This window comes from Mytilus edulis, chromosome 9 (assembly GCF_963676685.1).
Source record: "Mytilus edulis chromosome 9, xbMytEdul2.2, whole genome shotgun sequence".
Classification (NCBI taxonomy): domain Eukaryota; kingdom Metazoa; phylum Mollusca; class Bivalvia; order Mytilida; family Mytilidae; genus Mytilus; species Mytilus edulis.
The window spans coordinates 44,183,051-44,210,153 of record NC_092352.1 but is presented as its reverse complement, the minus strand read 5'-3'; the positions used below and the strand labels follow the sequence as shown (position 1 = coordinate 44,210,153).

Below are 27,103 nucleotides of genomic sequence, written 5' to 3'. Positions count from 1 at the left end.
GGCCAAACTGCCGCACCGTCCTCAGACGTATCGGCCAAACTGCCGTACGGCCTTAGTAGTTTCGGCCAAAATGGCGTACGGCCTTAGTCTTTTCGGGCAAACTGCCGCACGGCATCAGTCGTTTCGGCCACATTGCCGCTCGACCTCAGTCGTTCCGGCCAAACTGCCGTACGGCCGTAATCAGTCGTTTCGGCCAAACTCGGCGTCGTACCGGCCATACTTTCTAAAGCCGTTTCGGCAATAATTTTTATTGTTATATAGGGAGGATGTATAATTATTTTAGAATTAGAAGTAATAAAAAAAAAATTCATTGGAACAATTGTTTTTTACTTTTCATTAAGAATGTCATAAAAAAAAATCGTACAATAAAATTAGGTGTTATTGATTGACAGCACACACTCTTGTTGTATTTAGGTGTTTTTTTCTTGTGGTCATTCAGGTTGGTTGTCAATTCTATTCATGTTTGAACACCACGAAGCGAGTTATTAAAAAGATATTTGAATTTTAAGCAAAGTCTTCTTAATTCAATTTCCTGATCAGGTCAGACGGGAGTACCCAGTAAGAACCAATTTTAAGCTTCGTGATATATATGATAAGAATGCGAAATTAAAAAGAAACATATATATATATGATAAAAAAAAATAGCACGTTATAACTTTGTAAGTAGGTAAAGAAGTATGTTTTTATTAATAGTCGGCACATATGAACAATCAAAAAATTCTCTTGATAAATTCTAAATTTATAAACGGAAAATTAAGTAAGTGTGTGTTTAGAATCGTGAAGGTACCGAAGCACTGCCTTCGGGACTGATAATATTGTATTTTCAGTTGTTGTATTCACTAGACTATCTAAAACCGAGACTATAGTATTATACTGTGATATAGTCCCAATTCAAAATATAATTTGGTACTTTCTATAGATGCGATTAAACCGTAGTTATAACTGCATCATATTTTTTGGAAAATCTATGAATAACAAAATCCTGATACATATAGGTCTCTTTTTGGTTAAAAACAAATAAGAAACTATAACTAAGTATTTTTCAATATCCAATATATGAAAAGTTGTGATACTGGAGGCCTAATATAAGCTGAACATCTGTATAAAAAGATTAAAGTTTCATTTCAGGTCAGGGATTTGGGGTAAAAAGTTTCATTTATTATGTACAAGGAATCAATTGAAAAAAATAAAAGAAGTTATGTTAGCTCAGATAAATCTACCACTCGGTGTTAAAATCGGTCCATTTCTCAGTCTAAGCGGAGACTTATAGATAAATGTAATCTTCCTGTGTTCATGTCAGAGTTGTGGCCTCTTCCTTGGCCTCAACATACATGTATATACAAACAACTCATGATTTTTCATTAAAAAAATATTGTCATAAAATATCAAACTTTTTCTTTTGTTAGTAAAAAGGTGACAGAGTCTAATAAATCGACATTACATGTTCATGTCTTTTAATAAAACAAGTTTACGTTGAGAGAACACATCTTTTACATTTTCAATTTAACTTCTTTCCTTTTCTCATCTATCTGACCTTGACACTGTTGCCCTACTGGATTCTAAAATATTTTTTAACCTTTTTACACATCGCTCATACGTTGACCTACTTTTTTCAAAGATCCAGGTAAATCAAAGTTTACAACCGTGGGAAAGTTTACTGAGCATGCGATTGTACAGGTTGCTTGCATGAATTGTAATGTGTCGGAATGCAGAAAGACACAAGTAAACATCTGTGGACAAGTGATGCGAATTTCTTTGCGAAGAATTTGCAAATTATTCCTTGTGATTGTCACATTTATTCTTGCACTTGTATTAATTTCTGTCACAAATACAGAACGCATACAAACAAAGCAAATTGTGTTTACAAAGTTTGTTAAGAGAAGTTATAGAAGACAGTTATCGCTGCAGAAAGAACAACAGGTGGTTGACCATATAAAATTCCAAAGAAAAACAAATGGAGTCAATTCTGTTGCAGATGATGAAAACTTGGGAAAAGATGAAATTGTAAACAAAAATGGTAAAATAAAACAGAACCGTATTCAGAATGTTAAAAATGTGATGAGGAAAACAGTTCAGTCTGATATATTTATTTCTGTTAAAACCACTAAATCAAACAGGAATTCAAGACTTGATTTGCTGATGGAAACATGGATTCCTTTAGCTAAGGATGAGGTGAGCATCTTGATTTTCTGATATACAATGTACATGGTACTTGATAAATACTTTTTTATGACTGGAGATGTTTATAATTTACCATGACCTCTTTTTGTAGAAATATCAATATCCAGTAATTGTTTGTGCAAGGATCTGAAATTTTTAGACGATGATTTCTATCAATTTTGGATAGAATTGAAAGTCGTGTTCTTTTTTCCAAACAGTCAACATGGTCAAATCAGAGTTCATAATCAAAACCAAGGATCCAGAAATTTTGCACACATTTTAGTTAAATAAGAACAATGTCTATTTATTCACACATGTCTTTAATGTAGAACAATGACCACGGTCATCTGTAATGAAACATAAAACATTATAAGCAATAATAGGCACAGTTCTGTCCATAGTTATAAGTAGCAAATGTACATAGGCAATTATAACCCTCTATTAGTCATTTAAGAATAAAAGTTTGGATCTTTTTATACCCGATCCAACTCACAATTTAGTCATGTCAAGGATTTGTATAGGGAAATTTCAAATCCTTGGTTATGGTTAGTAGTCACAACATTTAGGAAATGGTACCCGGTATTGTCAGATGGTTCACACCATTTACATTGTAGTTCATGAAATTTCTTGCTGTTTTATAAATGATGCATTTAGATACAATGTATGCTGAATTTAAACATGTCATTTGATTTCTGATTTTGGGTGCAGTATTCAACATGTTCAAGTTGATCCAAATCAGGGTCCGAAATAAAACTGTGTTTGATGGGATTCAAATAAAATTGAATATGGGATTCTTTGGTATGCTGAATCGTACCATTCATCTTTTGTTCATTTAGATTTTTGATTTTGCGCCCTATTGTACCAAATAAGTCCACATTCATTTTGACATTGAGGTCAAAGGGTCCAAAATTAAACTTTGTCATGTTTGTTTGTCAGTCAGGGATATAACTCTATAGGGTTATTACAGGAAAATAACATACATTTGTTATTGTGGACTAAAAAATCAAAGAAATGTGATAACATACGTATGTTACATGTTTCAAAGGGACAATATACTTCATAAGTTTAGTTAAAATGTATACAAGTTCTATTGATATTACTATTGTCTTTATGTATACTTAACTATTGAAAGATGTAACAGTTCATAGTATTCCAATTTTGAATAGTACACCTATATGTTATTACAGAAAAAATATGCCTGTAATAACTAAAGGGTGTTATCACAGCTTCTCTATATCACTTCAAAGCATTTGCTCAGACATAAATCATGCTTAATTACAATGTATTTTAATTTATTGTAAGAAATAATGACCAGAGCATGTAATGAGGTTCTGCGCATGTTTCTCAGTAATTCCCAAGTGTCTTATATAATAAGTAACATTCCTATAATAACTGAGCCTTGTTATCACAGCTAAGTTAATTCCTAAATAGCCTTGTCTCATTGATTAACCATGGTTAATCAAAAATGTATTAATTCAATTTAAAAATTAATTAGCAAGGCTATGCATTTAGTTTCTGCGCAAAGTCTCAAGAGTTCCCTAGAGTCCACTATAGATTAAATAATTTTACAAATAACAAACATATGTTATTACAGATTTAGAAAATTTAAGGAAAAGTATCTGTAATAACACACGCAAGTTATTTTCTGTAATAACCCTATAGAGTTATATCTCTGACTGTTTGTTTTCATAAAAAAAATAAACTCTTAGGGTATTTTGAAAATCTAACCATATGACCATGTTAAATGTTTTAATATTGGACCATAAAACACAAATGTATGTTAATAGCTACATGATATAAACTAGATGTTTCAAGTGAAACATAAACATGATAAATTAAAAAAAAAACAAAAAAAAACTTGCAGTTAACATGGTTAACAGAAAAAAAAATGAAAAAAGATTTGACTCAATCATGTTAATCTAAGTTTTCTAAAAATTAAAACTATCCCAATGCCATACATGTTAACGTTGTATATACATGTATCATATTGTAAGTTTCTTACACTTAAAAGTGTTAGTAGTCATTGTATTTTCTCACATTCTGTCAGTTGTTAATTACATGTGTAAGATTTTATAAATTAGTTTGATCATGATGATATCAATGACAACTCTAGCTTGATACAAAATTTTGTAATGCTAAACAGAAATTCTGAATGACATGAACATGATGAATGATGTACATGCCTGGTAAATGTTCAAAATTTATTAAAATGAATCAGAAAATGAAAGAAATACAAATTCATGTATAAACAGAAAATGAAAAAAATATGAATTTATACAGAAAACGGATAATGAAGTTACATGAATATCTTTAAAGTATAGGAAAATTATTAAATTTGTAGATTTAATTTTAAATTATAATCAATATAGTTTTACATACATGACATAATAATAAAAGTCATTGTATACATGTATATATGCTAGATGCACAAAATACATCCAGCTTTTATGTCATGAAAAAGATGTATTGTTTCATTCTAGTACATGATAACAGTTCTATATATTCTCCTTTTCAGACCTATATATTTACAGATAATGATTCACACATTCCAGAAAATTTTCATGGTAAGTTTTTCTATATTCAGGTATACATGGTATACATGTAAATGTTACATACATGAAGTTTGAGTTTAAAAATTACTATGATTTTTTATCTTTTTTTTTACAAATTATTTTGGGATACAATGAAGTACATGTATGCTGATAAACAATAACATACCAAATGTAATTTAATCTTAAGCAAAATGCTTTTTTCCCTTAAGTTTATCAACAAATCAACTTCAAAGACTTTTAAATTAAAACACTAATCATGCTAATTGAAAGAAACCTTAGAATTTGCTTACAGTTTCAATTTTCAGAGTATATGTTAGAGGTTTGATGTATCAACACTGTACATGTGACGTCTGATATGATATGTCAGCAAGTTAGAGGTTTAATGATGATCATGAAAGAAGTTTAATTTCAGTACATTTTTCCAGTCAGACAAGAATGCTGTCTCATCACTTTCATGACTGTAATAGAACATATAAACTCTCTTTAAAGTACATCTTTGTCCTAAGGGGAGATAACCTCTTGTCTGATCATTTTGTTCCTCATCTTTCAAATTGGATTAATGCCAGCTTCCCTTTAAATTTATGTCTGATTGTTATAAGCTTAAGGTACATGTGGATGGTTAAATTGTACCTACATGTACAAATGTACATACCAATACTATTGCATATACATGTACATGCAACATGTTCCAGACTCGTAATCTTTGTGGTACATGTATATCAATGAATCAATGATATTTCACTTCATACACATACATGTATGTTAGCTAGCTAGCCCCCTTGTATTGAGGGAAGTTCTACTATTGTACAACAACCTATGAATGTGTTTAAATTTATGCTGAATTATAAACAGGTACACCCTTTTAAGTGTTGTATTTGAATAATCTTTCAGATGCCCTTTGTTTTCAATAAATTCAAATTAACCATTCTTAAATTGTAGTCTTGATAGTACAACACATTTGACAGATCTGTCAGTCCAATATTGCACCTTACCAAAGCTGTATACACAATTTTGTCGAAACACTGATTGATGTAAATACAAGTACATTTTTGTATGTCTGTTATTTTGCTTATAAATGAATAAACAACATTATTACATTGGTTGCAATGAATTACATTGATTTCACAGTTAAATAAAAACCGATAATTTCACATGTGAAATAAACATGGTTATTTCACTCTCTGACGTCATAAAACAATAGGCGTTGTAAAGACGTCAATAACGGCGAATCAAAACAAATTGTGAATGCGTAGAAAAAAGATATCGTTCCTTACAAGTTTTACATTAATTTCTTTAAAAAAAGCCATTTGCAAATGTATTCAAAACAATAACTAATCAAAGAATTCAAATATTGAAAAATTATCGACTTGCGACCGAACAACACTGATAATTAACTCATGTGCTACGCACATTCATGAATTAATGTGTTGTTCGGTCACTCTTTGAACATTTTTCTCTATTTGAATTCTTTGATTAGTCATTTTTCTCTATTTGAATTCTTCGATTAGTTATTCTATATCGAACAAAGATACTTATATACATGTATATCAATTAAAATGATGAGATTTTCTTTTATCATATATGTAATCATATGGTAACTTAAATTTAAGATTATTCAATATAAACCTGATAAAGTTCTTAGAACTATGGATTCATTTATTTTTTGGGGTATTTCAATCTGATGGTTTGTCAACATCTGTATACAAACGAATAGACAATGTTGAACATTTAAACTTGTTACTTTTTATTTAGACCAACTTGAATTTAAAATAAAAATCTGACATGTCTGAAGAAAAAAAAAAATTATTAGCATAATCTTTCTATTTTCTTTTTTTAAGCTGATCATTTCATCAACACTTTTTGTGCAGATTCACATTACAGGTAAGTACTTAGATTGAAATGTAAATATGATCAGAGAAATGTCAACTACATTAAATCAACATTCTTTATGCAATTTGAGAACACAATTTCAGTGTATTGTAATTTTTTTCTTACTTGGAAAATAGTTGAAATTGCAATAGTTACAGTTGTCAAGTTTTCAGAAAAAAAAGTGTGAAATTTTTTATCTGAAATTTAGAATTATTCCAGGGTTTATGGTAGCATGACAAGATTTACAAATAAGTTGTGTATATTGTCAGCCCATTCGTTATAGTTAAACTTATTCCCCTCAGATGAAGATGATTTTGTTACATTTAATTTTTAGTCAGAATTTTGGTCATGAATTAAAATTTTCTTAATTTTGGTCTATAATGTTGGAGAGTGGCCATTTTTGCTAAGAGTAAGACACTTTTTCTGCTGTTCTAAAAAAGCTTAAAATATCATCTATATTAAAGTTCTGCATGCTGTTTCATATAATGGAAACATAAATGATATTAAAAACAGTTAGCATTTGTAGGACAGAAACATGTTGTACTATTGTTTTAAGATCAGCCACACCTATCCGTCTGTGATTTACATCTTAATCGTGTATAATTTGTTTTAGGTATGATTAAATTTTAAGTTTTTCCTTTGAGCTATCATGATTAAGACATAATTGAAATAAAATGACTATTTCAAAAAGATTTATAAAGAGATTGAAAAATAATTACAGGCTGCAAGCTACATTTTGGTAAATTATTTGATAATGATAAATATTTGTCTTCAAACTGAAACAATAAACCAGTGATACAAAAACTGCTTGTATATGCATTTTATTTATGTGTCATTGAATCCCAGTTGACCCACATATAACTTGTGCAATATGCACAGGATGATTCAGTAAAATTCACCCCTTTGGGTTTAGAGTAAATTACAATAACCACACAGATGGTTACTCATTTTCTGGTGATTTAAGATAACAATACTGGTATATTACCGTTTAATATCTAGGGAGATTTTTCATAGTGTATTACTGTACAAACCATCACTTAGTTCAGAATCCCAAGACCTGCCTTTAGGAGGTGTACATATAATGCAACAAAGATATTTCTCTATAATAGAAGTTTATATAGTAGATTTACCTATAATCCCCTGGCATTAAGATTTATCCCTATTAGTCACAACAATCCACCACTCAACCAGTGGCATTCTTTTGCCTGTGACTCTTTCCTTTAAACATCTTACAATTAAATATGTTTAAGTTATACTGAAATGTGTTGGACTTGTGAGGATTTTTACTGATAAGATTTATTGCAAAAAGAGCCGCAGATTCTTAGAGTATTTTGTTAGTGAAATAGGATTTCCGAGAAAGTTGTTTTTTCAGCATCAATAAAAAGGGTGGTTGATGAAATCATGGGGGTGGTAGTGGCTGAATGGTCTAAGTAGTAATACTACTGTACTATTAGCTTGTCAGAACTGATGTTGTGAGGTCTAGTCCCACATGACTAGGATTGTAAGTTTTCCTACCAAAGGCTGGTGGCATGGTTCTCTCTGGGCACTGGCTTCCTGCACCGATAAAATCTGACCATCACTCGATAGCATCAAAGTGCTGATAGTGGTGTTTAACACCAATCAGTTTACTAAGTTAAATCTGATAAAATTATGTAACATTGATATTTTCCTTTGCATCTGCCTTGTATTGCTGAAGTCAAATGATGTGGAAGGAAAGACTATAATAGGTTTGCACTTAGAATACACTTTTCTAATTTTCACCTTCTTATTAATTACATTTCTGAAATCTTAGGGTCATGTGAATTTTTGTTTACCTAAAATTTTACTGATATTTCATGCAAATGATGTATAGTTCCTTACTTTCTGATAATATCGTGTGACTAATTTCTTTAAAACAAGAAAGGACCCTGAGAAACTTACTATCACTGAACTTTGCATATTGCCTGTTATATATAATTAGTAACTTATCATTTGTGGTTATCAAGTTACCTCCCTGTTAGAGAGTGTTCATCGAATAATGTGAAAATATTTTCAGTTGTTGTGCATTGTTTAATTTTACAGGAAATTCACAAGTCATAAATACTGGCATGACTGGGTTGAGCACAAAAACATATGAAAATAACCATCTACCATGTCTACTTGACTTCTTAGTTTATTGTGAAAAGAAAGTATGAATTTGTTCACTTGTAAATCATTTTAATACAATAACATTTTCAAATAATGATAAAAACATTGATCTACAATGTACTTATGTGTCATAGAAGGTTCACATGAATTGTTATAAAAACCATCTTTTAAACATTATTGGTTTTTGTAAGCTAACTTTAACTACTTGAGGTATCAGCAGGTGCACTCATATATTCATGTATTATGTATTAAATCAGGGTGGGAAAAGATAATCCACATGACCATTTACAGAAAAAGTTTGTTAAATTTTTGTTAAATTTCAAATTTCAAATAAATAGAATAAAAAAGATATTTGTTAATGCTATCCACGTCTAGTAACTGGACTGTTGTTGTGACAAATGATGAAAAAATATCACCCTCTTTTGACTCTTACCATAATGAAAAGGGGGCGTTTGATGCTTGACACTAAAGGATTTTCCTGTCCTCATTAAAGCATTCTTAAGAAATAGACCTTCCATTAAATTCCAATAAAACTTGAGGTACATTACGTGGACATAATAAAGGTTTTATACCGGTATATATATAATGTTATTCAATGCTAATACTCCATGTACTCTATCCACAAAAATGATCCAATATTCTTTTTTCTATTTTAGACAAGGATTGTGCTGTAAGATGGCTAGAGAATATGACATCTTCATGGAAAGTAAAAAAAGGTATAATTAAAAAAGAAATAATTAGGACATGCAGTTGATGAAATAAGTTGATAACTTTCTAAATGATTAACAGCAAATCAAGATTAATTTGTTTCATCTACACTGACCTAACCTGAAACATTCCATTTCAAAGAATGTTTTGTTTATTGAATTAACATTATAAACTGCCTATTTTAGGACTATATGAAGATAATATTTATTGCCATGTATGACATTATCATCATATTTTCTTAAGAACTATCTATCATTTTCCTTAAATTTGATATCAAGCTTCATGTGAACTTGTTTGACCCTAAGGTTGGCTGGGGGATAGGAATACGGTCACTTGGGTCTTCTTCTGACAAGCGGTACAACCCTTCCAGGCTTGCCAGAGTTGGGTGTCCTTTAGCCTGCGCAAAATATCTGTCCCTAAGCAATTTACATATACCTGCATTTTCTAGTGATAGCCCAAATTTCACTCCCCTTCATCCCAGACATCATTCTTAACAGGACCCGATTGTATTAATTGTTAATCTCTTCTCGTCCTGAACATGAATAAAATATTTGCCACTGAATATTAACAAAAATTAAATCAATCATGTGAGCTTGTGGTACCATGCATGTGATACATTTTGAAGTCAATCAGTCATCAATTCCATGTTTACCAAATACTTAAAGCTCACATTTCAACTGGATAAATTCTGCTAAATATACATTAAAAGGAGAACAGGGATAACCAAAATGGCAGAGAATTAATTCCTCTGAAGAAAAAAAGAAAATACTCCACATAATGTATGACTTTCTTCTACAACAAGTGACACATTTTGTAAACAGAACACATTGTGTAACTTGTATCTTCAACATGTGACAAATTGTGTATAGTTTATACATGTTATACACTGACACATTGTGTAACTTTTAACAGATAACATGTTCACAACACATTGTTTAACTTTTAACAGATAACATGTACACAACACATTGTGCAACTTTTAACTACAATATAACATGTACATGTACAGTAACACATTGTGTAACTTTGTACAACACATAACACATTGTGTAACTTTTATCTACAACACATATGACATTACACATTGTGTAACCTTTATCTACATCACATATAACACATCACTAGAATTGTGTAGCTTTTATTTACAACACATAACGCATCTACAACAAATAAAGCAGTTTGTAACATATCTACAACACAATATGAACACTTATTAAACATTTTGCATGTGGTTTTGTCGTGTAAATGATTCTACAACAAATAAAGCATTTTGTAACTATTATCTACAACACAATATGTTAACACTTTATTAAAAATTTTGCAGGTGGTTTTGTCATGTAGATGATGATAACTATGTGAATGTACCAGCTTTAGTTGCGTTTCTGCAGCAGTATAACCACAGTGATAACTGGTATTTAGGCAGACCAAGTATAAGTCATCCAATGGAAGTACTAGACAGAGCTAACCCAGGAGTAATTATATTGCCACTATTATATTCTTTTGAATTGCTTGGATTTAAAATTTATTTTGAACTTGTATTGACGTTAGTTGACTAAAACCAAGAATGACCATGAAAATCACGCATATTTTTAGACTTGAAATCTAGCCTCATGTGTAGTAAATTGGATGTGAAATCTAATAAAAAATCAGTATTTTGTTTATTAAATTGGGAAAGCTTTACAAAGCTTTAAGCAATCCAACATTTTAAAAACAGAAATATATGGATGATTATCATCATGTATAGTCTATATGTCCTTTATGGTAGATTATTTATAAAACTTTTATATTACAGCAAAAGTTGGCATTTTGGTTCGCAACTGGAGGTGCAGGTTTCTGTGTAAGCAGAGGTCTAGCTGATAAAATGGTACCACATGCTGGGTAAGATATATACCTTTAAATGTTATTTGTATGGATCAATTTTTAGGACCATCAAAAATTGAAATAAGAATTTTTCAGTGGTGAGATTCTGAAATTTTCAGGAGTCCTAGTTTTCGATAATAAGTAAGAATTGTTTGTAGGGTTAAAGATGTTTGAAGATCATTATGACAGTAACCAGACTAAAGTACTTTATCATTTTACTGCTGTTTCAGAGGAATATGATACTCGGATTTACCTCTATATGACACATTTCTGTCATTTTTTGAACAACTTGAAGTGATAGCTTCCACATATATATATATAGCACCAAGCTTCATATACTCATGTCAAACATTGTGACAAATTTTGTTCCATTGACGTTCTACTACCTATTTGACTAAGACTTTTTAAGAATATTTTCTAACATAGATCGTCGATTTGACTAAATGATCACCATAAAAATGATATTCATTCTTAGTATGTTTAATTTTAACTCTGTATTTTCAGAGGAGGAAGGATACAGACGACAGGAGACGCCATAAGGTTACCAGATGACTGTACTGTGGGATATATCATTAGTAAGTGTCTCAAAAATCAATAATTCTCATTTCTGTACATACATGACATACATTAAAAGTACCAAAAAAAATTAAAAAAATTACTCTAACAGATTTAAAATACAAAAAAAAAGAATGCCTGTGAAGCCTATGATTACACCATCAGTTGAATCTTCCCTTTTAACCGTTTATGTCTTCTATGCTTTCCATGACAATATGCTATCTGACTTTAGTTTGTCTCATCAATTTTTGTCGAGCCTTCGACTTTAGTCGAAAAAGCGAGACTAAGCGATCCTACATTCCGTCGTCGTCGGCGTCGTCGGCGGCGTCAACAAATATTCACTCTGTGGTTAAAGTTTTTGAAATTTTAATAACTTTCTTAAACTATACTGGATTTCTACCAAACTTTGACAGAAGCTTGTTTATGATCATAAGGTAGTATCCAAAAGTAAATTTTGTAAAAATAAAATTCCATTTTTTCCGTATTTTACTATAAATGGACTTAGTTTTTTCTGCGAGGAAACAAAACATTCACTCTGTAGTTAAAGTTTTTAGAATTTTAATAACTTTCTCAAACTATCCTGGGTTTGTACTAAACTTGCACAGAAGCTTGTTTATGATCATAAGATAATATCCAGAAGTAAATTTTGAAAAAATAAAATTCCATTTTTTCCATATTTTACTTATAAATGGACTTAGTTTTTTCTGCGGAGAAACATTACATTCACTCTGTGGTTAAAGTTTTTAGAACTTTCTTAAACTATCCTGGGTTTGTACCAAATTTGGACAGAAGCTTGTTTATGATCATAAGATAGTATCCAGAAGTAAATTTTGTAAATAAATAAATCCATTTTTTCCATATTTTACTTTTAAATGGACTTAGTTTTTCTCCAGGGAACCATTACATTCACTCTGTGGTTAAAGTTTTAAAAATTTTAATAACTTTCTTAAACTATCCTGGGTTTGTACCAAACTTGGACAGAAGCTTATTTATGATCATAATATTGTATCCAGAAGTAAAATTTGTAAAAAGATTACTCAGTTTTTTCTGTAATTTACTTTTAAATGGACTTAGATTTTCTTGCAATCATAAAATAGTACATGTAACAAGAGGAATATTTTTATTGATTTTTTCCCTCATTGTTGTTGAGTCTGCAATTTACAGCAAAAATAGGCGAGACACTGGGTTCCGCAGAACCCTTACAAATTTTTCTGAAACTCTTACACAATGCTAAGAACAAAAACACAGATATAGTTGGATTTTAGGTAGCAAGTCATTTGCCATTTTAAAGAAATGCCTTCTTTTAAATTGGAAAATTGCAAAGCTTGAATGGGGCATTTGTGTCCTCAGACACTTCTTCTTTTATTTCAATATAATTTTCAATTTAGGATGAAAACGCGGCATATTGCAATCTAGAATAGCTTTCAAGCTTGCTTTCAAATTATCATTGTTTATATGATAACCAATCAATTTTAAAAACTAATCGTCTATTAAGTTGTTAAATAAAATTTTAAAATTGAAATAAACTTGCTATCTTCAGAAAATATCAATTACATTTCTCAATTCTATCACTCAACTGCAAAATAATAGCAATTAGGTTAAATTACAAATTCTAAAACAGAAATTTGGCAAGTTTGATTATGAACATGATGACATGCTCATGTATTTGATGCTGTTCTTTAGTTCCTATTATACCTTTAACTAAGAAAATGCACAAAAATCAACACAGGACTAATGAAACTTTTAAACACAAATTCATAAGAAATTCTTCATCTGAACCATACAAAATTTGTTTGTAGACACTGTGATACTGTACAAACTTGTTGGACACCTTTCTAATTTAAATATTTATATTGTCTAAATATGAATTTAAATATAAATGTGTTATTGAATTTATTAGAACAGGAAAAGGAATAGTAAGTCTGCTGACAGTGAAGTTGTTTGCTGTTGTTTATCATGTGTTTTATGTCTGTAAATTTAATGTTGGCTTTATTTTCAGTTTACTGCATGTTGTTCATTTGTTGTTTATTTATTTAATAGTTTCAACTGAAATCTTGTTTATTATTCTGCAGTGTCTCATACTTTGACTATTTACATGATTTAGTTACTGTGAATTCATTATTTTAAGTGGTATACCATTTTTTGTGGATTTCATTGATACAGGTTAACCTGAAGTTAAAGATATAAACATTTTCGTTAGGCTTTTATGCAGAATTGAGCAAAAAACCACAAAATTGAATATAACCAAAAAAGACAAAGTTTCTTCAATCAACAAAAATTGGTATCCACAAAAATAAATGTTTCTATAGTACCTGAGTGATTTGCTTTAACATTATCTTTTTATACCCCCGCTTTAAAAAAGGGGGGGTATACTGTTTTACCTCTGTCTGTCTGTCAGTCCGTCCGTCCGTCCATCAGTCCGTCCGTCAGTCCGTCCGTCAGTCAGTCAGTCCGTCCCATGAAACTTTCGTCACATTTTTCTCAGGAACTACACATCCACCCTTTCTGTAATTTGGTATCAACATTTATATATGTCAGCCATACCGTGTGATGCGTTTTCAGATTCATCACTTGACAACTTCCTGTTTACCGAACACTTGTCTGATTTTACACATGATAGCCAAGTTGAAAATTTTCGTCACATTTTTCTCAGGAACTACAATACAAGGATTTCTGAAATTTGGTTTCAGGATTTATATAAGTCAGCTATACCGTGTGATGCGTTTTCAGATTCATCACTTGACAACTTCCTGTTTACCGAACACTTGTCTGATTTTACACATGATAGCCAAGTTGAAAATTTTCGTCACATTTTTCTCAGGAACTACAATACAAGGATTTCTGAAATTTGGTTTCAGGATTTATACAAGTCAGCTATACCGTGTGATGCGTTTTCAGATTCATCACTCGACAACTTCCTGTTTACCGAACACTTGTATGATTTTACACATGATAGCCAAGTTGAAAATTTTCGTCACATTTTTCTCAGGAACTACAATACAAGGATTTCTGAAATTTGGTTTCAGGATTTATATAAGTCAGCTATACCGTATGATGCGTTTTCAGATTCATCACTCCACTACTTCCTGTTTACCGAACACTTGTATGATTTTACACATGATAACCAAGTTAAAAATTTTCGTCACATTTTTCTCAGGAACTACAATACAAGGATTTCTGAAATTTGGTTTCAGGATTTATATAAGTCAGCTATACCGTGTGATGCGTTTTCAGATTCATCACTCCACTACTTCCTGTTTACTGAACACTTGTCTGATTTTACACATGATAGCCAAGTTGAAAATTTTTGTCACATTTTTCTCAGGAACTACAATACAAGGATTTCTGAAATTTGGTTTCAGGATTTATATAAGTCAGCTATACCGTGTGATGCGTTTTCAGATTCATCACTCCACTACTTCCTGTTTACCGAACACTTGTATGATTTTACACATGATAACCAAGTTAAAAATTTTCGTCACATTTTTCTCAGGAACTACAATACAAGGATTTCTGAAATTTGGTTTCAGGATTTATATAAGTCAGCTATACCGTGTGATGCGTTTTCAGATTCATTACTTGACAACTTCCTGTTTACCGAACACTTGCATATTTTTACACTATTAATATTATCCACTTGCGGCGGGGGTATCATCAGTGAGCAGTAGCTCGCAGTTTCACTTGTTTTATCATTACATGTATTTCATCATCCTAAAATAATCATCATTGAACAGATAGGGAAGTCATCACTAAAATTGAAAACTACTACATATTTTAATGAAATATATTTTATGTGTGCAACAGGAGAATTTAATACCAGAATATGATCCCAGTCTAGATGTAAAGCTAAGGGGTATATGATTAATAAAACTGAAATTTCTTATTTTTACTCTACAACCTGTTTTGAGAGGATCCTTTCTTCTTTCAACTTAAGTTGGACTGCTTTTCTTTTATTTTGGATCTTTTTGTCTTTAAACTTTGGAAAAGCTTTTTATACTTTTATTATGATTGCATTTTGTAAACACTCCAGTTGAAATCCCTGGTACAGTTGGTGGTAGAATAATTTGAATAGGGTACCAGTAGATTCTAATACTCACTTGCACTCATTTATAAAAAAATTATTACCTGTTTATAAATCTTTTAATCGACAATCCATTTACACATCTTTTCCAATTTGCTAAACAGGAAATCCAAGAATTTTGTATATTTCAACACCATCTAAATAATCTATACTTTTAAAGAATTTTACATTTATCTATGTTTGTACACCACAAGAAAAATATGCCATCATATGTTGCATCAATTGAAAAAATCAGTTGCTTCTTTTAGATATAAATGATGTTTGGGGAATGTTTTTTTTTTACTTTTTAGCTCATCTGACCTAAAAGGTCAAGTGATCTTTTCTCATCACTTGGCTTCCGTCGTCATCCGTCTTCCGGCGTCCGTAAACTTTTACAAAAATCTTCTCCTCTGAAACTACAGGGCCAAATTTAACCAAACTTGGCCACAATCATCATTGGGGTATCTAGTTTAAAAAATGTGTCTATTGCCCCGGCCAACTAATCAAGATGGCTGCCATTGCTAAAAATAGAACATGGGGGTAAAATGTAGATTTTGGCTTATATCTCTGAAACCAAAGCATTTAGAGCAAATATGACAGGGGGTAAAATTGTTAATCAGGTCAAGATATATATGCCTTGAAATTTTTAGATTAATAGGACAACCAGTTGTTGGGTTGCTGCCCCTGAATTGGTAATTTTAAGGAAATTTTGCCGTTATTGGTTATCTTAAATATTATTATTATATAAGAGATAAACTGTAAACAGCAAGAATGTTCAGCAAAGTAAAATCTACAAAATAAACATTACCAAAATTGACAGTTAACCCTGGAAGGAGTTATTTCCCTTTATAGTCCATTTTAACAATTTTTATACGATTTTGTAATCTTTTACAAAAATCTTCTTCTCTGAAACTACTGGACCAAATTTAACCAATCTTAGCCATAATCATCACTAGGGTATCTAGTTTTAAAAATGTGTTCAATGACCCAGCCTATCAACCAAGATGGCCAACATGGCTTAAAATAAAACATAGGGTAAAATGCAGTTTTTAGCTTATTTCTCTGAAAAAAACTAAAGCATTTAGAGCAAATATGGCAGGGGGTTAAATTGTTAATCAGATCAAGATATATCTGCCAACAAATTTTATGACAAATCCAACAACCTGTTGTTGGGTTGCTGCCCCTTAATTGGTAATTTTAAAGAAATTTTGCAGTTTTTGGTTATTATCTTGAATATAATTATAGACAGAGATAAACTGTAAACAGCAATAATGTTCAGCAAAGTAAGATCTACAAATAAGTTAACATGAATAAAATTGTCAGTCGACCCCATAAGGAGTTATTGCCCTTTAAAGTCAATTTTTAATAATTTTTATACAATTTTGTAATCTTTTACAAAAATCTTCTCCTCTGAAACTACTGGACCAATTGAACCAAACTTGCCCACAATCATCATTGGGGTATCTAGTTTAAAAAATGTGTCCTGTGACCTGGCCAACCAAGCAAGATGGCCACCATGGCTTTAAATAGAACATAGAGGTAAAATGTAGATTGTGGCATGTATCTATGAAACCAAAGTATTTCGAGCAAATCTGACAGGGGGTAAAAATGTTCATCAGATTAAGATCTATCTACCCATAAATTTTCAGACAAATTTGACAACGTTTTGTTGGGTTTTTGTCTGTGAATTGGTTATTTTAAGAAAATTTTTGGTTATTATCTTAGATATCATTATAGTATCTGATAACATCTAATATCTAATACCATTAATTATGTTTTAACCTTATTTCACATGATTTACAAAGCATTGGCAAATAAAGGTGAGCGACACAGGCTCTTGAGAGCCTCTTGTTTAAGATACTTACCTTTAATACGTTAATGTATGAGAGTTTAACAAGTCTTGAGGAGGAACTTAAGATTGAAAATTTAAAGATCTTCATTTCTTTAGACTTATTATCATTTGTATTTAGTACTGTTAATGTTGTTTGAGTATTATTTACATTTTCTTACATTTTCTTCAATAGTAGATGTTGTTTTGTATATTTTAAAGTTTCATTTTGGTTTTACAGTTTAATATTGTCAATTTTATTAGGCTTAAATAGTGGGAGTATTTAGTTTTATTAGGTTAACATGGTTAAGAAGTAAGTTCAAGTAACACTTGTGTATAGTTGAATGAAATAGAATAATTTCAAAGTTTTTGGTACATGCTTTTTTCAGTTGGGTTCATTCTAATGACTTTATGATTATGTTAATTTTTATGTGAGCTTTTCTCATCACTTGGCGTCCATCGTCGTCATCGTCAGTTGTCGTCATTTTGTTAACTTTTACAAAAATCTTCTCTGAAACTACTGAGCCAAATTTAATTTAACTTGGCCACAATCATCATTTGGGTATCTAGTTTAAAAAATGTGTCCGGTGACCCAGCCAACCAACCAAGATTGTCGCCATTGCTAAAACCAGAACATAGGGGTAAAATGTAGATTTTGGCTTATAACTCTGAAACCAAAGCATTTAGAGCAAATCTAACATGGGGGTAAAAGTGTTTATCAAGCCATCTATCTGCCATGAAATTCTCAGATGAATCGGACAACCGGTTGTTGGGTTGCTGCCCCTAAATTGGTAATTTTAAGGGAATTTTACTGTTTTGGGTTATTATCTTGAATATTATTATAGATAGAGATAAACTTTTAACAGCAATAATGTACAGCAAAGTAAGATTTACAAATAAGTCAAAATGACTGAAATGGTCAATTGACCCCCTAAGGAGTTATTGTCCTTTATAGTCAATTTTTAACAATTTTTATAAAATTTGTAAATTTTTACTAACATTTTCCACTGAAACTACTGGGCAAAGTTCATTATAGATAGAGATAACTGTAAGCAGCAAGAATGTTCAGTAAAGTAAGACGTACAAACACATCACCATCACCAAAACACAATTTTGTCATGAATCCATCTGCTTCCTTTGTTTAATATTCACATAGACCAAGGTGAGCGACACAGGCTCTTTAGAGCCTCTAGTTGGTTATTATCTTGAATACTATTATAGATAGAGATAATCTGTAGACAGCAATAATGTTCAGCAAAGTAATATCTACAAATAAGTCAACATGACAAAAATGGTCTGTTGACCCCTTAAGGAGTTATTGCCCTTTATAGTCAATTTTTAACAATTTTCATTAATTTGGTAAATTTTTGAAAAATTTTACAAAATATTATCTTTTGTAACTAAAGGGCCAAGTGTATTATAGATAGAGAAAATTGTTAGTAGTAAAGATGTTCAGTAAAGTAAGATCTACAAACACATCACCATCACCAAAACACAATTTTGTCATGAATCCATCCCTGTCCTTTGTTTAATATGCACATAGACCAAGGTGAGGGACACATGCTCTTAAGAGCCTCTAGTTAACATAAGTGGTGTTTTTTCGATCTATAATTAATAATTTTAACTGATTATCATGTTTTATTTGCTAAACTCCATATAATTAAACATGATCTAACAGTTCAGAAATTTTGAAATTCTTTTTCTCTTTGAATTTCAACAACCATAACTTGTTACATGTGTAATGCATATATAATGATTTTTTCTTCTTAAAAGATTACTGAAATTAAATTTATGTTAAAATATAAATTGATTTCAATAAAAACAGATTTAAGTACAAAAATGTACTTCGTTATTTGTATAATAAGCATATTATTCATGTATTTTATTTATGGTAGTTTTTTTGCATGACTTACAGTATTATTAATTTTTAACATGAGACCAGAATGCAATATCTATGTTTCTTCCATTATCTTTACATTTTTGCTAATGATTACAGAATATTACAGAAATTAGCTAAAAATAGACATTGCTAGACTAGCTGTTGAATTCAAAATTGTCTTTTCTGTATAGATTTGCTTAGTTGCAAGATAATATTGAAGTCTAGTATGGTGATTTCTGAAGTATTCAAACATGCAAAATTAAATAATTAAAAAAAAAAATCATCTTATTTTTCAGATCATCTATTGAAAGTGCCATTAACAAAAATTAAAGAATTTCATTCCCACTTAGAGGGACTACATAGGATTCCTCAGCATCAACTCTCTGATCAGGTATGTACACCAAAGTCACTGACAGCAATCATACACACTCGTTACTTTTGTTGCAGCAGCGTCGTCATCCTTAGCAGTGTCAACAATTGTTGGGTTTGTTGCTTAAGTTAGTTAAATTAGAACTACTAGTGATAGATTAATGAAATTTTCTATAAAGTTGCATTACTTTCAGTACTGCTAAATAAGAAGATGTGGTATGAGTGCCAATAAAACATCTCTCCATCAAAGTTACAATTTATTAAAACCTTCACACTCACCTAAGACAGTTGTGTAATATTACAACATTAAAAGACACTCTATGAACTATCAATTCAAATTGCCTAAATCAATCAGAACTTAAAGTGCAAAGTTTTGGTGAAATGTTGTGATTAAATTATCAGAGATTATCAAAGATCTCTAACATTAACAACAGAAATTCTAAAGAAAATAAGGAGTTGTCAATCAAAATTATATTTTTTTTTTAAATTTTCAATGAATTTGATTTAATTTTATGATGAGCAATACAGCTAATTAGGATTAATTGAACTGTTCTGTCATTGTAAACAAATTTTGCCATTATGCAATGACAAATTATTCATAGTCAATAGCAGTAGTTGTATTTTTCTTTCAGCTGACTTTAAGTTATTTTAACAGTAATGTGATAGATGTAAAAGGGTACAGCCATGAAAAAGATCCAACAAGGTAAACATAAAATCAGTTTCTACAATATTTACAAAATATGGTTACTGTGCATCGATGTAGTATCATAAAGTTTTATACTTGTATATGAGTTATATAATTATCTCCCTTTGAAACTTTTTCTGAACTTTTCAATATAATCATGATAATGAGATATATTGATACTTTGAATTTAGAAATGAGGTTTTGAATAATGCAATTAAGGGAGTATCACAATAGTAATAACTAACATTTTAATATCTGCTACATATATCTGTATGCAGCTTTTCCTGAAATTGCAATAATCAATGTTGCATTTTTGTCCGTTCGTTTAAAATTGCAATAATTAATGTTTAGTTTTGTCCTTTCGTTTAAATTTATAATAAAAACTGAACGCAATAATTTTTTGATCTTACAGTTATCATGAAAATGACATCAACAGTATTAGAAATAGTTAAAATGGAAGAAAAATGGAAGAAAACAACATTGTCAGTTGAAAAAGCATAATAATATATATAGGTAAATTAAAAAAAAAAAAAGCACAAGAAGATCTGTGCATCTCATTTACTTGTTAAAACAGAAATGATGAAGAACACCAATAATAGTTTCAGCAATGTTTTGAAATTTTCTGGTATATCTTGAGATTGTGTTCTTATTCTCATTTCTTTTCAGATTTAAAACAGTTCACTGTCATCTGTATCCATACCTTTCTCAGTGTGTAGACATGCCAAGATGGTGACCAGTTATATAGTGTTCACCTATACCTACTGGCTTCAGATATAACTATAGTGCTGTTGCTGAAATGCTGCTGCAAGACTTTATATTTATACTATAGATTCAAGTCTTTTTGTAAATGTATCATGCACAAAGCAGAACAATTTCAACGAGATCAACAAAAGATGAAAACTTTTTGACACATTTGTAAATGATAAATTTTATAATCTGTGATATTGGCATGAAATGATTGTAGTAGATTATATTTTTATAATTTGAATTATTGAAAATTATTGATTTTGTATCTATGTTTCAAAAGTATTTACAAGTATTTTTATCCTTTTGTAATAATTTTTGAAAACACTTCATGTTTTTTAATGGAGGTAATTTGGAAAATCCAAATTAAATAAAACCCAATATTTTTTAGACAACTGTATGCTGAAAAAAGTGTGCAAAAATTAAAGATTAATACGTAATGATAAAAATGATGAAAAAGATATAACAAACAGTATAAATTTTACAGTATACTAATTTGAACAGATTTATTTGCACAAATAACAAAGAGTGGAAGTATGACAGACTTGAATAATGTCTGTTAATACAAATTTTGTGAAGCAAAAATATAGTCAGAATTGGCACACATCCAGCATTTTAAAAGAATTTAAGTAACAAGCTGTTGGTTTGCAGTAGTTGTAGCCTAATACAGATGCTTAGCGCCTCAAAATTACTTTAAATGGGTATTGGATATAATGGATACTTATTTTATTTGATATCGACATTTAAAGCTGCTGCATAATGTTTTGATGAAGTTTGATATAGGAAAAAATGTAAAGTTTAAAAGGAAAATTAAAATTGAAATATAGTAGTTAACATTATTGTTGCAATACATTCCAGTTTGTTGTAAACAATGTTGAAGGTAACATAGTTAGGAAGAAGAAAATATGTCTTCATTTTTGTGCAGATTTTACAGTTGTAAAACTGAGCACTTACTTTATGTTTTGGAAAAAAAATGCTGATCCTGCAAATGAGAAAAAAATAATTTCAGAGTTGATGTTTGGTGCTTAAATGTGAAGTGCAATTGATTGATTAATTGGTTGTGTTCTGATCTCATTTAAATTTTTTAATTTTATGTAAAATTTCATATCACATTCATCAAAATAAAGTTGTGACTAAAGTTTTATAATGAGAAAATACAATATTTTTATTGTGAATTTGTCCTTTATTTTATTTTTCATTATAATTTCCATGACAGTTAACACTTTATTAACTGATTTATGATTTCCTCTACCAGTTGATTATTTTTTTGTAATCAGCACATGGTTTGCTTTATTTCAGTCCTCCATTGTTCAAAATTAAATTTTAAAGTAAAATTTTCTTGCTTTCCCCTGATTTTGCTATTGGAATATCATGATAAAAAGAATGACCTGTCTGAAATAACTCTTTATGCAGATTATTGAAAGCAAGATAAAGTTTATCTAAAAGTCAATCTAGAAACAGATTTTCTACTGAATCAATATATCACTGATCTCATCAGTTTAACTGTTCAGAGTGGAAAAGTACTTTATAGCTATACTGTGTATTTTTCCTTGGTCTTTCAAGCTTTAGTACTTTTCTCGGCCACATCTCACCATAGGGCTGTTGCCTTAGTTGAGATTGTAGCTGAGAATCTCTGTATGGTTTGAAAACCCATCAATAATATATAAGTATCAAACTCATTGCAGTGGTAGAATCTATATTTTAACTTTCACATGAGATTATCGTATATGATGTGATAACATCAGAGAAATAGACCTCACCAACCCAAACAGACAATATGTATTGCCTGACCAAACATAGCCCTTAAACCAACCACCACATGGATATTGAAAGAATGAGGATGTATCACATGTACTTCCGCCAAAGATATCAACCAATGAGGTTATACACATATCCTCAGTGATTGATATAATCTTGCATCCAGTTCATGTTAAGTTATGGGCATAGAAAACTCTATAGTCCATACAGCATATTTGCAGGCCAATCTCAAAATATACCACTAGCAAGGCTTTCCCTTAAGGAATAGTATTCCCAATACTCAAAACAAATTCAACCCAGTCTTAAATGGCTTACTTGTTTACATTATGTTCATGTTTACAAATGTAGTATTTGTTTGATATATTTCTAACAGACTGAACTTATTTTTATTTTTCTTAGAAATTAAGGTTATTGTCTTTTTTTAGTAACTTTTATTGCTATAAACATTTATGTTGATTTTTACTGTATTATAGTGACTAAAATTATATAAGATCATTTAGTAGGTATTATTGTTTTTATCTGTCAATATGTTATATGAAATGCCTGTATTAGATATTATGTACAAAGGGTGGTTATGTTCAAATTATAATTTGTACAGAATGGTTGTACAAGTTGTGTGTGTATTGCAAATTTCTTAACTGAAATGGATAACATAAACACACTCTCTGATTTAAGCGTTCATCAGTGTAATATAAACATGACTTCATTCTACAGTCTTATACAGAACATTTAGGATTTATTAGGACACCAACAGATATTTGGTGGACCTAAAATTTGGAATAAGCAAAACATAACAAATAGAATCTAACACAATCTGTTGTTATCTTTGAATCTGTTGTTATCTTTGAATCTGTTGTTATCTTTGAATCTGTTGTTATCTTTGAATCTGTTGTTATCTTTGTAGCTTTATGCCATATAGGATTACTCTTATATTTAAGTATAGAAAATAATGAGTCAAAAGCAATGCTTGTTTATTATGAAAGATCAACTTGTACTACCTGGGGAAAGAAGTAAAAATACCGACAACTTGTTCAAAAATTCTGTACAAAATTATAGAGGGTTCATAACATATACACAAACAATTGTAGAGTAAAGTATTGAATCAATCATGAATATTTGTCTCATATTTCTGTAGATTTTTATTTTTGTTTATGTTTGTATTTTACATATGTTAAGATAAAGTCTGGTTAAATAATATAGATTCTCCAAGTTATGAAGTTTATGTATCAAGAAATATTTAAACTAGGGGTAGGAAGGCATAATTTGTCAAAGTTTACCGTACATAAGATTGTAATTGGTTATTTAACCATCTTTGCGTACTTCAAAGTTAAATGTCAAGCCACTCATTATATACTTTATAGAGGTGCCTCTATAACTCCAGGTTTTATCATTTCTGAAATAGCTTAAAACAATATTTGGGAGTAGCTTTAAATGTAATCACAGGTTTCAAGTAAAAAAATAAACTCTATAATAAACATGGTAGCCTGTGTTTAAAAATGTCCCCTCCCCCTAAAATAGTGCACAAACATTAAGATGTTGATTTTCGAAGTAGGTAACATAAGAATTTATATTTCAATATAGAGAAAATATAAAATATTTGTTATTATCTTTATCAACTAAATTTAACAATTTTGTGCCAATTCAAATTTTGTTTTATAATAGTCACCATAAAGCTAGCTTATCACACATACTCAGTATTTTTATGTTATTAGACTTACCTGTCTTGCTTATGAACTATTCAGTATTTTAGCAAAATCTTAATGCAGTTTGGAGAACTGTAATTCAATCATTGATGTTGATATTGATTTTAAAATTAGCAATAGAACAGAAAATATACGAAGCTTGGCTGTCAATCAAGATAAAGTATTCCCATTTCAGTTGTTATATGTCTCGTCAAATTCTGTCTCTTTGTTTCTATCTTACACTTTATCCCAATGTCAACCAATATGTTTCAGTATTTTTCATGTAAGAATTGGTACCTAAAAACTATCATCAATAGAGTATACTACACTGAATGCTGAACATGAGACAGCTTTGATTTTGCCATTTTAGAATCTATTCAAATGCATTTTGGGTAATATTTATGAAGGCCTACCCCAAAACCCTGTGATTGGCAAAACAGCATCCCAAACAATTGAAATTTAGCCAATAATGTGATATTATTTTCATTTTGGGGTACACACAATGAAATTACCAAGAATGAGGAAACTCGGCAGAACAAAGGGAGAAATGGGCCCCTTGTTTCTTTCTGTTTTCCATGTAATTGCTAATGAGTTAAGTGGTAAATTACACAAGATTTGTTATAATCTGATTGTTCTTGTGGTTCTGACTGGAACAGGCAAATGCATGCTTGTAGTTTAAATTCACTGAATTATTATTGCATTTATTTTTCTCAGTTTTCAGTCTTCTTTTGGACACACAAATTTTAGATTTATGTATTTTTAAATAGTATGTATAACTACTGTTACAGTGATTTATATTCAGGTAATTTTATAGAGGAACTTCAGTAACTTATTATAAATCAATTTTTTATTTACAGATAAATTTTGTTAGGTACTTGATGAGTAGTTAAAATATAACAAATTACTGATGTTTCACGTTAATTGATTGTCATAAAGATGCCATAAAGGTTGTGCACAAATAGATATTAGATCTGTATATATGTATTTAGTGTTTCAATTCAGTGCCATGAAAAAAGAAATTTTTCAAATAATTGGAAATTTGAATAAATATGATAATGTTTGCAGGACAAATTTTAAAATATATAAACAGTGAAAGTGCTTTTACAAGTTGATTCTAATTATTTGGTTTTCTTCAATGTATCATTTATAGTCTGATAGTAAATATTAGCCTTTTTTAAAAATCATTTTTGGAAATCAGCATGCCTGAAATCAGTAGAAAATATTGTTTCATATTATAGTTTTAAATTAATGGCTTTCTATTTTGAGAAAAAGATCTATAAAAAAGGAAAGAAAATTACTTTCACTTTCAGATTTATATTAAATGGGGGAAAGGAAGCACTTTGATTAATCAAATATGGGTAGTTGCATTTTTTGTATTTTAAGGCCTACAATTGAATTTTTAAAATATTAAATTTATATGCATCATTAGATTTTTATGTAATTGTTAAATAAGAAGTTTTATTGCATAGCAATATAATATTTCCCACAGAACGTAACCAAAAGTTAGCGTGCAATAAATTCTAATATTGCACCAGTGCAATAAATCTTCAAAATTCATGACGTCATCAACGACAAAATCTTAGTTTAAACCAATTTTTACTCTCAAATATTATATTGCTATACAATAAAAGGGTTATTGCATGAATATTTGGGAATATTGTCCCTCGTAGAACATATATTGCACTCGCAAGCTCGTGCAATATAAAATTCTACTCGGGACAATATTCCCCAATATTCATGCAATAACCCTATAGTATACAATTTTTATTTCAATAAAGGGACCAATATATATGACCACAGATATTTTGTAAATGTTTGTATTTTTTGTAAAATTGTTATTTTTATCTGTTGATAAATAGATTCATTATATTTTGCTATTTAGCATCACAATAAAATATTTTATGAACTATTGACTTGTTATACTGTCTACATCATCTGTCTGGATGGTCAGATGGTTTGTCTTAAAAATATTTTGAAGGCATTAATTATTCTTTAACAAGTTACAGGAAATGTTTGGAAAAGTCCTTTCGTTAATATATGAGCCGAGTCAGAGAGAAATTGACCTTATGCAAATAAATATCAAATCATCTGTTAAACTATTTCTGGTTAATAGTAAAAATTATGTCATGCAAAATGCCTATAATTTGCCTTTTTTGAATACATTGAAAATTCTTCTATTTGAACCAGTGCTGCCCCCTTCTTTCCCTTTTGTCAGAAATAAATTGTATCTTTCATCTTACTCATAAAGTGTTATATTTTAATTAATT

The 27,103-nt window shown here is 30.0% G+C and overlaps 1 protein-coding gene across 2 annotated transcripts; it reads left to right on the top strand.

Annotated features, from left to right (window-relative positions):
• The first annotated feature begins 1,587 nt into the window (after positions 1 to 1,587).
• LOC139488424 (beta-1,3-N-acetylglucosaminyltransferase radical fringe-like) lies at positions 1,588 to 26,742 on the top strand. 2 transcript variants are annotated; one of them, XM_071273994.1, is made up of 12 exons: positions 1,589 to 2,172; positions 4,676 to 4,724; positions 6,551 to 6,593; positions 9,365 to 9,424; positions 10,741 to 10,888; positions 11,209 to 11,294; positions 11,781 to 11,851; positions 19,895 to 19,989; positions 20,600 to 20,670; positions 21,319 to 21,924; positions 22,019 to 23,175; positions 23,455 to 26,742. In XM_071273994.1, exons 1-10 carry the CDS (start codon positions 1,687 to 1,689, stop codon positions 21,383 to 21,385), a joined length of 1,176 nt encoding a protein of 391 aa, XP_071130095.1. In that variant the 5' UTR covers positions 1,589 to 1,686; the 3' UTR covers positions 21,386 to 21,924; positions 22,019 to 23,175; positions 23,455 to 26,742. The 2 variants fall into 2 exon arrangements, with proteins under 2 accessions (XP_071130096.1, XP_071130095.1); XM_071273995.1 differs by lacking the exons at positions 21,319 to 21,924; positions 22,019 to 23,175; positions 23,455 to 26,742 and adding an exon at positions 13,732 to 13,747 and having other exon boundaries at positions 1,588 to 2,172; positions 20,600 to 20,617.
• The last annotated feature ends 361 nt before the right edge of the window (positions 26,743 to 27,103 follow it).

Coding starts and splice junctions, on each gene's coding strand:
- LOC139488424 (XM_071273994.1), top strand. CDS start 1,687: ATGAATTGTAATGTGTCGGAATGCAGAAAGACACAAGTAAACATCTGT. Junction 9,425..10,740: donor TTCATGGAAAGTAAAAAAAG/GTATAATTAAAA, acceptor AAAATTTTGCAG/GTGGTTTTGTCATGTAGATG. Junction 10,889..11,208: donor TAGACAGAGCTAACCCAGGA/GTAATTATATTG, acceptor TTTATATTACAG/CAAAAGTTGGCATTTTGGTT.